This window comes from Homalodisca vitripennis, chromosome 2 (genome assembly GCF_021130785.1).
Source record: "Homalodisca vitripennis isolate AUS2020 chromosome 2, UT_GWSS_2.1, whole genome shotgun sequence".
In the NCBI taxonomy this organism is placed as follows: Eukaryota; Metazoa; Arthropoda; class Insecta; order Hemiptera; family Cicadellidae; genus Homalodisca; species Homalodisca vitripennis.
In genome coordinates, this window is record NC_060208.1 from 18,734,653 (window position 1) to 18,749,273 (window position 14,621).

At 32.8% G+C, this 14,621-nt stretch overlaps 1 protein-coding gene across 1 annotated transcript in view; it reads right to left on the reverse strand.

Annotated features, from left to right (window-relative positions):
• The window catches only part of LOC124353624 (islet cell autoantigen 1-like protein), a 31,131-nt gene extending 19,673 nt beyond the window's left edge, over positions 1-11,458 (reverse strand). The window contains exons 1-2 of the mRNA XM_046803548.1: positions 11,194-11,458; positions 1,484-1,743 (exon numbers count right to left, since the gene is read on the reverse strand). Coding sequence (XP_046659504.1) covers positions 1,484-1,743; positions 11,194-11,213 — 280 coding nt within the window. The 5' untranslated portion in view covers positions 11,214-11,458. The remainder of the gene's footprint in view (positions 1-1,483; positions 1,744-11,193) is intronic.
• Between the last annotated feature and the right edge of the window lie 3,163 nt (positions 11,459-14,621).

Consider the following 14,621-nt stretch of genomic DNA (forward strand, 5'->3'; position numbering starts at 1 on the left):
TCTTTAATGCAATGTACGGTAGACAAATACCAACAAAGTTCTATAACATTCCCTGGGGAATTGTCCACAACAATATTAACATAAATGGCACCACAGGTGATAAGGTCCCTGATTATGGGTCCCTGATATGCATAACAAGCTACCACAACAGATAAGATAGTTGTAAGTTTAAGGTTTCAACTACTACTAATAGACAGGACAATGTAATGATCCAAAATGTCCACAAATGACTGTAAAACACATGAGTTTGAAAACTGTCCAATAATTTAAATACTGAATATTAAAATAATAAAGCAATTGATTTTAACAAATTTAGATTTAATTCATTATAGATGTTATTTTGAACTAACTTAATTACACCTATCCTAATCAAATTATAATTAACTATAGTTTAACTTTTCAATAGTTATCAAAATTGGGATTTGTCTAATCCAACAGTGTCCAGGAGCGGAAAGCCGATTTACACTTCATAACCTCAAAATCTGTTTTTTCTTGAAATCGATACAGTTATTTTTCCCAAGAAAGAAATCAATCATCAGCCAAGATAGTTTTGGTTGGGGTAAAAATGGGAGCTACCAAAAGGGTTACAATATTTATGTCCCAGATTATAATTTTCCTAACTTGATACACTTAAAATCGATCGTCAGACATGTAAATATTAGTTATATCATCGTTAGACAACTAAATACTGAACACTAGAGACTTGAAGTAGCCACTTTAGGAGTCTTTATATGCTTATTTTACGCTGATAAAATATTTATTTGTATGTCACACGGTTGTTTTTAAGTATGTCAAGCTAAAAGAATAAGATTTAAGAAAACGTTATTTTATATTTTTAACCCTTTTGATACCTTTCCATTTGGACCTCCACCAAAACTTATGGCTGACGATCAATTTCCTTCTTAAGGGAAATTTATTGATTTAACAAAAACCAGCTTATGTGCTTGTACAGTGCAAATTGGTTTTTGATTCCTGAATATAAATCTTTTGTAAGACAAGAAGTTATAGGGTTCATTAAGCACAAAGATTCTTTCCCCATTCTTACATTTCTGTAATCCTAAAATAACAGTAATACTTCTTAACAAAATCCCACACAGGACTTCAAGAATCAGCTTATTAATAATTAACACTTAACTACTTCAGGGGAAACAAAACAATGGCGATACTTTTGGAAACATAAGACACTTTTAGTTTGCATAACTCTCAAGTACACCTTTTTTTTGTTTTAAGAAAAAGGAGAGACCGATCTCCTTTTAAGCCTTATTCTGTCCGTTCTCATGGGCCACTGGCCTGTGCGAGGATCTTATCAAACAGAATAAGGGGAGAGTCGATACAGTACGAGGTCGATGGTACTGATAAAAAGTGCAACGGTCACAGACAGAATTCGAATCTGCGCTATCTCTAACTCAGACTCAAAGTCCAACGACTTAGACCGCTTGGCCATCGGCACTCCAATTACACCCTTAAAGTCAAATGTACTCACAGTTGCTCTTCTTCTGGTACTCCTCGAGTATGCCCTGTAGGACCATGCAGGACTGCTGTATGGACAAGAAAAGATCCAACTTGGCGTCCAGTTCTGCATCGCTCGCCACAATACAGTCGTCTTCCTTCTTCCCGAGCCTGCGGAACACTGTCTGTTTGGTCACCCAGAAGTGGTGCTGCATCTTGCTCACGGCAGAGTTGTTCCGGTGTGAGTTTTGGTGTTCCGCCCACCTGTCCAACGAGCTGCCATGGGACCTGTAGCTGTGGAAAGAGAAGTGGGAATTCAGTAAGTGTTGGAAACTCTTCCAAAAGTTGTATAACAAATTAAAAGAGGTACATTTACAAAAACATTGTAAAGTATGACCAAAATATAATATGAAAGCAATAGCAGTGAACTTGATCCCTAAAATAACTCCCAACTGGCAATAAAAATCTGAAATGATTGTATTTAACGCAAGCTTTAAATCCTATCTATTTAATTAAGAGTTTTATTGAGGTGGGTGTTTATATTAAAACACGAAACACTCATTCTCCGTTAATTCAAAACATAGACAATTACTTAAATTGTTTTTTAATGGTGGACTTTAACAATAACATTTCTTTATCTAGGTCATGACCAAACAGAAAGCATAAATTGACATTGATATAATAATATGCCATTTATTGAAGAGCCATCGTAGGATCGACATTGTACAAATTGACCTTTAAAACAAAATCCATCTCAATTTGATGATCCAAGCCACACGTGAGATCTGCCTTTGATCTGATTGAGTCAGAAGGGATGTTTTCCGTTGAGTTGTCCCTTAATCGTGCAGACAAGGCTGCTCTATAACCTCAAACTGAGACCATTGCCTCAAGGAAGCTGTTTTACACCACACAATTTCTTCACAAGATCTTAACGACTTTAAAGCTCATTTCTCATTAATTGCATTCTTGAAATTAAAAAGTGAGACTACCATCAACCTTAGTCAAAATTTTGAGATTATATTATTAAAAAATATATTGCAAAAATAAGGTTGTAAAGGCGTTTGAAGTTTAACATTGTTCTTAGGGGACTAATATAAGATGGCTAGTATAGCTCTTAAAACAAGCAAATTGACCTATTCTTTTTTTAAAGATTAAAGATTATCAGTTCCTCATTGACTGAAGAAGAGTATGAAACATAGTTATGTACGAATGCTTTCAGTTTCACTTTTAAGTTGTCCCAAAACTTTAGAAACACATTGTATATTTTTAAACTATAGTTCAATGGTTACAAACATAAAACGATTATAAAGGTTGTAGAACTTATAAAGGTTAGAGTATACAAAACTAAATTTAGAAGAACAAACTGAAATTGAAATAAATATTAGAATGGCGTTATTTGTGCCAGTTACAAGGCTAATGTGTTCCAATTAATTGTATTGTTTCTGTTACATGACCTTGAGTGTGATACCGACATAGATATTAATGTAATTGTAATGGTTCTCAATGATACCATACTTTCAGGAGACATCTAGACTAAGTTCTGTACCACGAGCTTGAGTGTGATAACTACCTTGATATTAATTTAATTGTAATGGTTCTCAATGACACCATACTCTTAAGAGCCATATCATGAGCTTGATTGTGGTACTGCTTGATATAAATGTAATTGTGATGGTTCTCAATGACACCACATTCTTAAGAGCCATATAGACTAAGTTCTGTTACATGAGCTTAAGTGTAGTACTGCTTGATATAAATTTAATTGTAATGGTTCTCAATGACACCATACTCTTAAGAGCCATATCATGAGCTTGATTATGGTACTGCTTGATATAAAGGTAATTGTGATGGTTCTCAATGACACCACATTCTTAAGAGCCATATAGACTAAGTTCTGTTACATGAGCTTAAGTGTGGTACTGCTTGATATAAATGTAATTGTGATGGTTCTCAATGACACCACATTCTTAAGAGCCATATAGACTAAGTTCTGTTACATGAGCTTAAGTGTGGTACTGCTTGATATAAATGTAATTGTGATGGTTCTCAATGACACCACATTCTTAAGAGCCATATAGACTAAGTTCTGTTACATGAGCTTAAGTGTGGTACTGCTTGATATAAATGTAATTGTGATGGTTCTCAATGACACCACATTCTTAAGAGCCATATAGACTAACTTCTGTTACATGAGCTTAAGTGTGGTACTGCTTGATATAAATTTAATTGTAATGGTTCTCAATGACAACATACTCTTAAGAGCCATATCATGAGCTTGATTATGGTACTGCTTGATATAAATGTAATTGTGATGGTTCTCAATGATACCAAACTCTTAAGAGCCATTCAAGATTAAGTTCTGTTCATGAGCTAGAGTGTGGTACTGCTTAATATTAATGTAATTGTAGATGTTCTAAATGACATTTTTTTAAGAGCCAGCCAAACTAAATTCTGTTCAACGACCTTTAGTGTGGTACCGACTTTGATATTAATGTAATTGTAATGGTTCTCAATGACACCATACTCTTAAAATGCAGGTGGATTAAGTTAATGTTTTAGTAATCGATATTTTTTATTGGCCCATATTCATACAATGAACACATTCTTACTTGTATAACTATAAATGGAATAATACAACCCTATAAAATAACAGGTGAGGATCATGGATCAGTATTTCTTCGAATAATATTTACAAAACTGTTTTTTAATTATGTTTTGTAAAAATTGCTGAACGAACGATCATGCAATATCACATAGGTTTAATGGTGTCACTGTTTAAATTGCATTGAACATATGTGAAGCCTCTCTCATAGGTTGATTGAACAATGCAACTGGTGAATGTTTACCTGCATGATAACTAGACCTGCTGTGTACCAAAAATAGCAACCACACAAACAGCTGTATTGATTACACAAGCATTTCATTAATATTTACTACTTGGTTCTGATGACTTTCTTTCTTTCTTTCTTCTTGTTTGCTGAGTTTCAGCAGGTTCTGCTTACTTTGAGCATGGAACCTCGATAAACATTCTTGTATGTAACATCACTTTCAAGACTTAAGTTATGTTAGTTTGTGTTTTTATTTTTTTTATATTACCTTATTTATAGATTCAAGAAAACTCACAATTTCCAGTATTATTTCCATATCAAAGCTCGTTAAAAGATCCTTCAACATATAAGGTGGATCTATTTTCTTCGCTTTCAGTTTAGTGAGCAATTCATGTCTGAAGTCGTTATATTGCACACAATCAAAGACCAAATGTTGAAGACCCTCTATGGAACCTGCATTGCATCCGAGGCATAACGGAGTGAAACAACAATCTATCTTAAATAGGGTTTCATCAACCCAAGCATGTCCAATTCTTAGTCTACCCATCGTTACTATTTTATTTCTACTCAGTTTGTAATTATTATACCATGGGGAGGGGCTATCAGGGGCAAGTAGTGATTGTTTAATTGCACCAACAAAATCTTCCAATGACACCTCAAAATCTGTTGGTTCTTCACCTGCTTGGGTTGCCTCTTTGACAAATTAACAAAAAACACCTTTATTTTGAAAAAGCCAAAATGGTAAACCGTTAATCTTGCATATATTTTTAACTTTAATTATTTTAATAGAAAGCCAATAAAAAAAAATAACTGGAATTGGGTGTTGACAATCTGAAATAGTTCTAACATGTTTTTGAGAAATATAAACTTAACTAAAATACAGCATGTAAAGAGAGATTTACCTGCTTCAAACCCAAGGACAAATGACTAAGAAAAGTCTCATATATTGCAACAGATTTAGACTGATAACTAGACAAACTCTTTCTGACATGTTCTTCTGGTTGGTCACAAAATGTTATTCATTATAACCTCATGAATGTACAATGAATTGTAGAATGTAGTTTGTCTGCTTACAAGTTTAACCCAAATTTTTTATTCCGTACAATGTTACAGCTGTTTATTTATTTAGCTTAAAGAAACTGAGGTACAGAGATATACGAACCATTTTATTTGTATGCACAGCCTCATCCAGAACAATAATGTTCACCAATATGTAAGTTATTCGTTTCCTGTTAGAATTTCGTGGTTCACTGTCAGTAAGCTAGCTATAAAATCATTTCTGCTTAATCCCTTACGCTTTAGTACAGTGGTTTCCTGTACTAAACCCATTAAAATTTGCATTTAAAACGTTAATAGAGAGTAAACAGAAGGAGAGCTATATCTCACAGAGTATTCAAAAATAAATTGACTATAAAAGAATAAATAACACTATTTTTAGAGCAGTTTGTAAAATTTCAAAACCAATGACTAATGAATGACTAACTGTAGTGTTTTGAGTAAAGTAGGAAATAAGAGTAAGGCTGGGAATTGAGAATGAAATAAAAGTTAGAATGTAAAAAGTTACTTATAATTTTCCTGTCATAATGCTAGGAGATGTGGCAGTAGGTAATGCCGCCGAAATATTGAACATTATTGTTTATTATTTTTAATAACAAATTTACAGTTATTTCTAAATAAATAGTAATATCTCCTATATATGCAGTAAGGCATTAAAGTAAGTAAAGAACGTGACTAACAGAGATAAATCTTTTATGCCTAATTTTGACGTTGCAAATGTTACGGCTGATGAGGTTTTATAAATTATTGTTAAATCCCTTAAAAATAATAAAACAGTTGAATGGGATGAAATTTCTCTTGATTTAGCAAAAACTGTTTCTCACTTCATAGCTGCGCCTCTTAGTGTAATTATTAGTCAGTCACTTGGACATACCTCTTTTCCTAGCAATCTTAAACATGCGGAACTCAAACCTCTTTAAAAAAAAGATAATCAACAAACGATTCCATATCTCATTATTGATTCAAAATAGATTATAGTTCTTACATCCATCAAATCTTGAAATTTACGAATTCGGTAACATGCCAAATTTAGTTTCTTATTTAACTGAATGGATGTGATCTTCCCACCTTGGATTATCATCCAAAGTAACACCAAAAAATGTACAATTCTTTGTGGAAGTTAATATATTAAAATCATCAAAGGTTTAGAACTGTAACACTTGATTTTTGAACTAATACGAGGAATTAGTAGTAATAAGTCTGTTGGGATGAAACCAAGAGCAGGCCTTACTTATGGAATTGTTAAGGGCCATTTTCAGATTGGCTTGATAGCTACTTGAAATGGTCAGAATTGTGCCTCCAGCAAAAAAAAAAAAACGATAGATGCATCATCATTTGATGGCAAATAATTTATATGAAAAAGAAAGAACATTGTACCTAATACAAATCACTTTAGCGCCTCTAAATGACTTACTTTCCAATAGTAATAGTGTTTTATGGAAGGGAATGAACTTAAGAGTTAAATGAACTTGGAAGTTTTCGATTAGTTAGATATTATTTCAGAATATTACTGACAGAACCGCTGAATCCATAATAGGCCTACTCAAGTTCTTGTAAAAGAAGAGCAATTTAAACAAGTTTCACAAGTAGTTTTATGAAATACTTCAGGAAAAATACGTTTGCAATATAAAATTTTTCTTAACAGCAAAGGCTTTCAAACTCATATAAAAAATTGTTTTTAGTACAATAGAAGATGGCAAATGTTTTAGCTTACTCACATTACAAGTATAAACTACATTTACACAATGCTTTTTTACATCAACCACAGACATTTCTTACAAAATAAGAATGCAGTTTGCTCTGAGCTTACATCACTTTATTTTTTGTTCTCATAGGACAAGAAGCTGAGACATTAACTTAGTTCTAAAAGAATCTTCTGCGCTACTTCCCGAGTGACAGGATATTCTGGATGGGTAAGGTTGGAGATAGGTGCCAATCCTATTGTGATCCATGACAAAGGATTTTGGGCATTAATCTAAATCATGTCTCCTGGGAAGGAGAGGAGGCTAGCTAGCTCTGTAGCAGCCTTTCCAGTCAAAGTGGGAAGGGAATCCTTCATGTTGAAGCTAGCAACTGTCTTTAACACTTAGGGAACCCCAGAAACTTCAACAGTCATTCTCCACAGTAGACTAGACCTATTGATTTAACCTTGCACACCATTATCTCGACATTTGCGGTTAGAGATGTGGTGGACATCAATAAGGTTTCCCAGATTTAAGTGACAAATCGGTTTTTGCTGTACCCAGTGTAGGATCAACTGGGAGGTATAAATCCGAGACAGAAGTGAACTGTCCTGGACAGCTTGGTTTTTTTTAAACACATATAACAATTTTTTAAATTTTTATTTTGCTTCATGGTTCAAGAGAGTTAAAAATCGTAATGATTGTTGATTAGACTCATGTACTCTGCTATTTTTTACATTACAGCTGCAGTTTACATCATGCCACCAAAATAACCAGAATAATAAAATTGAAATAAATCTGTAATCAAAATCGGGCAGAATAAGATAAGTGGACCCGGTTTTTATATCGTTTATTAGTTATCGATAGGTACTTAATATATCGAATAAATATCAATGAATATCAACGTACCTAAAATACTGAATTAAAGTCACATTTTCAAATTAGAAATAGTTTAACAAATACGTAATGCTATAAATAATAAAGGAACCATAACTATTAATCAAACGATAAAATTAAGACAGATGACAAGAAAAATGTCATTTAAATAATGATGTAATTTCAATAAAACATAACTTAATAACAAAACAAACATCTTGAAACTAAGGACAGTAAATCATTTTTTAGTGTTATTTTATATGTGGTTTTTCTAACATTAACTATTTTTTTCTCATTTATAAGAAGTTACTTATAGAACAAATTAAGTAGAATATGAAAATGTATGTACAGTTGATGGAGAAGATTTAGTTATTGTTCAAATTAACTACTATTGGTTGAAGCGTATGATAATTAAATATCGTTTGATAATTTCTATATAAAAAAACTGGGTCCGCTTATAATTGTACTCTATCCTCAATATCCATCATTGAAGCTAAAACACAATATAATATCCATTTGATCATAATGTACATTAAAACATGCAATTATAACATTATAATTGATTTACATCCTATTTATAAATTGAAAAGAACTATTAAAAATGAACGTTGAAAACAATAACTTGATTGAAGACTCTTGGAGCAATTGGAAAATTATTTGAATATTACTAAATGTTAATGAAAACAATACTTTTTAAATTGTTTATTTTTTGGATGAGGCCTTTCGAAACCAAAGGTTTATTTGTCGAGTCGCCTGATGATGAAACCTTCGGTTTCGAAAGGCCTCGTCCAAAAAATAAACAATTTGGAAAAGTATTGTTTTCATTAACATTTAATAATAATTAATAACTTGATTAATTATTGTTATATTTGTGAACATCTTTCAAAAGGTTCAACTGCATTCTCATTGTTTGATTTTAAGATTTGGTTCCTAATGCAGCAAACTTTCATGTAGACATATGTAAGGAGGCGAGAGTCAAAGATGAAACAAGACATACAAAAAACCAAAACAAAAACTGTCATTTCACTTAAAACAGAGATAAAATCTAACAATTTGGTAGACTAACTAGACAAATGTTTCAAAAGAATGGAAGCAGCCTGAAGTTATCTGATAAGGGTTCATTTGTTTGTACATTTTCAAATATGTGAGGAATTTGAATCACTGAAAACTATATTAAAAATATGTTTATTCATTCATAAGAATGTTTTTTTGGCGCAGATCAACTAACTTTACTTTCATTATTGTCAATCAATTGCTGTTGGTAAAGACCATATTAAAAAATTATATTTAATACTATTGTTTTTATTACTGATAGTTTTTTTTTATTAGACTTTTAATGCTGTCAGTAAATAAATAATTTTAGTTCTACATTCTATTTCATTACGGTGGTCCTATAATACAGAACTGCAGCCTATTATAGATAAACCGTTCGCAAAGAAACCGGCGCAGAAGCAAATTTCTGAGCAGTACCGCACAAGAGGGACCCCTCTCTGGTGGGGGGTTGTGGTGGGGAGTGGGACCAGCACCTTCTTGTATCTGTTTATCGGCTGTGTGGATTGTGTCTCGCTCGCACAGTTTTGTTTCCACTGCAGCTACTTTACTTGCTCTATAACTATATTATATTTTTGTGTGTAGGCCTATACATGTGTCGCAGTCTAAGAGTAAAATATTAATTGAACAGACCCATGAAGCCATAGACGTATCCAGGGAGCTTGCATTTTGTTGTGAGGTTAGCCGCGCAGTGGCAGTGGCCAATAGAGATGTTTCGTTCGGTCTTGACCCGTTCAATTCGAACGGGTCAGTTAAATGAACGAGTGATCCGGATCAGAGTGTTTAAAAAAAACCCGTTCACTTTTTCCTGCCAACTGAATAAATTTGATATTTTTTCCAAATCAGATATATTATTTTTAATGATCATTAAAACTTACATATTATAATTAAGTTCATTTTTAAACCCTTAACCACGAAGAATAGCTTATCATATGGAACTAACTAAAAGTATAGAGTTTATTGCTTTAAGTTACACTAGGTCCCAAAATTGTTCAGTCGTTCCTTTCGTTTACTACTAACCGATTAAGAATAAAGCCGTTGAGTTATCCGAACTGGGGGAGTAGGGAGTCTGGGTATTATGAAATGTGGTGGGAAATTAATCGGTTGGATATAAAACATCTTGTTATTTATAAAAATAAATTATTTTCAAAGGAATGTGTCTGTTTAATTTTATTTAAATTAAATCATAATTTTTTTTAAACATTTGCAAGGGAATAACATTACTTATGATAAATCAAAGGCATATCAATCAACCAAGTCCACTGATTATAATAACATTTAAAATATTTAGTAATGTATCTGGTAACTTACGATTACATTTTCTTAATCAGTTTTAATAGATATATTTACTAGATTCCTCAAACAATACATTTATTGTTATATATCTATCCATTCACTGTACGATATGCTGTTTCTTCCTCTTTTCAAACACTTTTTACAAGCGGATTCTTTTGTTCATTACATTCAGTCGTTCATTTTGTTCCGTCATCACGATGACCGGTATAACACGCTCTAGCGGGAAAACTCAGTAACTCTGTACTGACCCGTTCAACTGAACGAATCGTAGTAGTGAACGAGACCGACTGAGTTGGGTCAATCAGATGATCCAATAGAGCGAATACTGAGAAGTGGTGGGGATACTGGGAGAGGGCGGCATCACAGCGTCGGAGGGGTATTTACCCAACTCAAATCACGCAGGGTCTTTTTGTAAACGGTTTGCCTGTAATACTGCTTATACCAATTATCTGAGGCACTGATAATGAAATTCTAGCCTACATCACAGATTTGTATACAAAGCCAACATACAAGGGTAATGTTTGCAAACAATTTTATATTCTGTATATATGTTAAATGTTATCCTAAATCTACAATTTGTTTAGTGATATTCATAATTAAGTACTATGTAATTTTGCAGTGTAATTCTAGAATTTCTTCATCTTGTGCCGGTCCAAACAATAGGCTACCACAGTACAACAGTGTGTAGGCAACTGTCATATTACTTTACATTTTCAAATAAATAGCTTATAAATGAGTCAAATCATTCTATTGACAATAGATTGTTTGATAATTATATGGAATCAGTTACTTTTGTACCAATTTATTAGAACTCTAATATTAAAACCTACTTAGTCAATATTTATCAATTCATGTAGTTAGTAGTAGTCCTCAGACTACTCAAACTTATTTTTAACAATCCACTGTATATTACAGTTAAGATGATAGCATAATTTATAATAATGAAAATAACTTACCTAGATCTTGGGCCATTCATTGTGTTTTACTTCAAAGAAGCAATATTTACCAAACCCACCCTAAGATCTAATAAGACCTCATGTCGCAAATGTATTTGGTAATTTACTTAAAAACTAATTTCACAAACGCTTAATATTTTAACTATTTAGACTCGCTTAGTTAGAACTGAATACTATAGTTCTCTATAATCAAAACAATATTGAATAACCAATACAATTTTGACAGATAACAAACCTAACATTGACAGATACGGTAGCAGGCGACACCAATTGAGCAAATTTAACGTGGCGCGCATGCCTAATTTTTTTTACATATGCCAAGACAGCAGCTGTTATTAAATATATCAAATTCAAATGGCTGTCCTCTTCGAAAGGAACATGAGTTTATATTTCATATAAGAATATGTTCTTTGTTTAAACCAAGCTCCTGTTTAGCACCTAAAAGAATAGTAATTTTCCTCTAATATCATTCAGATAATGCAGAAGCCGATAATGAAGGATCACGAATATGCACATCCACACGAGCTGGAAATTACAACTTTAAAGGTAAATAATTAAAAATGCTTTGAAAATAATCAAATATACTTTTGAATAGTTATTGAACTATCCTGATATGTTTGTGACAAAAATGTTTGCTGACAGTGATACTGATAGCAAGGAACTATGATGTCCGTCTCAGACGACTTTAGGACTATATTCTGGGAAAGATAACAATAATTATTTTTGTTTTATAAAGTAGCTTCTTATTGATCTTTCTGATTCATATATAAATCCGTTCTATATTTAATATTGTAATTATTGTTTTTGTATCTTGTTTCAGATAACCTGATTGACTTTGTTGACAATATTTTTGATGATATATTATCCATTTTAGAAGGGTTGTCAGATGATAAAGAAGATGGTCCTCCTTTACTTCTAAATACAGACCAGACTGGACAATTAATGTCGAAGACAGTAGAAAGGGATCAGATTGAAGAGATAGACAACGAAGAGCGTGATCTTGACTTCAATAAAATTAAGCCGTGGAACAAGACGAAGAATGTCCAGGCTTCTCCTCTGTGGAACAAGACGAAGAAGAAAATAATTGGAATTTAGATGTCCAGGCTTCTCCTTTGATGCTTGGAATATGTCAACGTATTTTGATTCTCTTCCCGCAGGTCCACCCCATGAACCTGAAAATTTGGGAGCCGAAAGGCTTTCGTCAATTGCAGTAGTTATAAGGTGTGTATCTGAAAAATGCTCGCCCAAATTACTACTGCAGATACTACAACGGTATCAATCAAAATTGTTACGAAAAATTACAAAAGCGCCATGGTATGTATCCAATAAAACGTTACATCAAGATTTGAACATCCCAACAGTCAAAGAAGAAATAACCAAATTCAGTCGCATTTATCTTTCAAGATTAGAAGATCATCCAAACCACCTTGCGGTAAATCTACTTGATAATTCTAAAAATGTGTACATACTCCAACGAACTGCTATCCTGGATCTACCTTTTAGGTTCTTGTATTAATTATGTTAGTGTTAACAATGATTAACATCTAACTCAATTTTAATTGTTAATGTTGTTTCTGTATGTAATATTTACTTATCGTTCTTCTCAAATTGAACAGATTGTAAATAAATAAAATATTTTAAAAAAAATTGCTACTGCAACTAGGCCTACACAAAAAATTGTATCAAACACAAACAAAACTATAGTAGTCAAAGACATGTTAAAACAGTTTCTCAGAATAAATATAATCATGTCCTACATGAAGTACACAAGAATACGGATGTATTGGGCGTAAAAAACAAGTGTGGGCTATTCCCTCAAAGAGCTGTATTTCAAGGAACACGTTTTTATACGAAATGCCTAACTATGAAAAAACAAAACCTGTGAATTTTTGTATGACCTTACAGTGTATTAAGATAAAATGGCGAACAAATTTGGAAAGATAGCATCTCTTTTAGAATTGATAAGACACAATGCTTATCAATATTTGAGCAGATGATTCCGTTTGCCACTATGAGGCAGTATATTCTATGAAAACCAAACCCTCTCGGTATCAATAACTTTGTACGTTACCTAATGGATTACCAATAGAACTTTTTTCTGTACGAATACAAGGTAATCCTGAAATTATGTGAGACTTATCACAGAAAGTTGCAATATTTACGTAGATAATTTTTCCCTTCGGCATACATTTACATGAGCAATAATATGTCAAGGGCTTGCGTGGAACAGGTTCACTACAAAAATGTAAAACACCTGAAACTTGTAACTTAGGAACAGATGCAAGTCCTCAGTCGATGAGGCTACTTTCCAAGCGTGAGAGATGGTGGTCAAGTAGCTAGACATCGTGATATTTAATTTCCATAGCGTGAAACATAAGTAAGGCTTTGGTCTAAAAAAATGAAAAGACCAAAAGTAATTTCGGAGTACAATTCCAACATAGCAGGTGAATGATTGCACATTATAGGGTCTGCGCTAAAACCAAATAAATGACAATAAGGACATTCTTTCATTTTATCAATTTTGCCAAACGCAATATCCTCTGTGAGAAACACGTGGTTTTTGGTAATTGCAGTAACAAAATATAAAAATGAGTTCTTGTATATTTTTTACTGCCCAAAAGAAATATCTGAATTATCATATCCCGTCAGGTTAGGAGGCCTACTTCATAAGCCCAAAGGAGCTATGTGAATTTGATCGTTAAACAAAATTATGATGTTGCACATGTTTTGATATGTATTTTATATTGTTAAGCTATTCACTGATCTGTCAGTTAATATCATCATGGTTAACGACCGGAGTGTCTTCGCAATGTATTACTTAATACTAATTCAAACATGCGATCTGATAGAGATAATTCTTAATTGACATGTGGAGCTGTTTACGTCTCCATTTTGGCAACTCAGGAAGCCATAAGAATGACCACCAGCCACTTTCCAGAGGCTGAAGTCCCTCGACCAGTGTTCCCATTGTTACACTTAAAACGCACATTATTTTTATGATGACGAAATTGTCAAAAACATCAGGTACAGCAATAAAATAATAAATAATTCATCTACATAGAAGCAGATATAAAACCGAAATGCATGATGGCAAACAAAGTACTATGAAGCCTATATGTATAATTCTGGCTTGAGAACAGCATGCGCAATTTTGTGAGATCAATGAGAAATTTTTAGTAAAAATATTTGACAACTCCTCTCTTAATATATCATGTGGTATCGATATCCATCGAATGAATGAATGAATCCCACCTATGAAGGAATTTAGGATTTATTATCGATAGTTTTCATTCTATAATCGAATATGTTTTGCATATTCGATTAGTCTCTGGAATGCAACAGAAAAAAATCTGAGCAGTCTCCAAACATTTTAGTACCTAATTAAAGTACATTAATTTAAGTAGAACGTGAAGTTTTTATGTACGAAA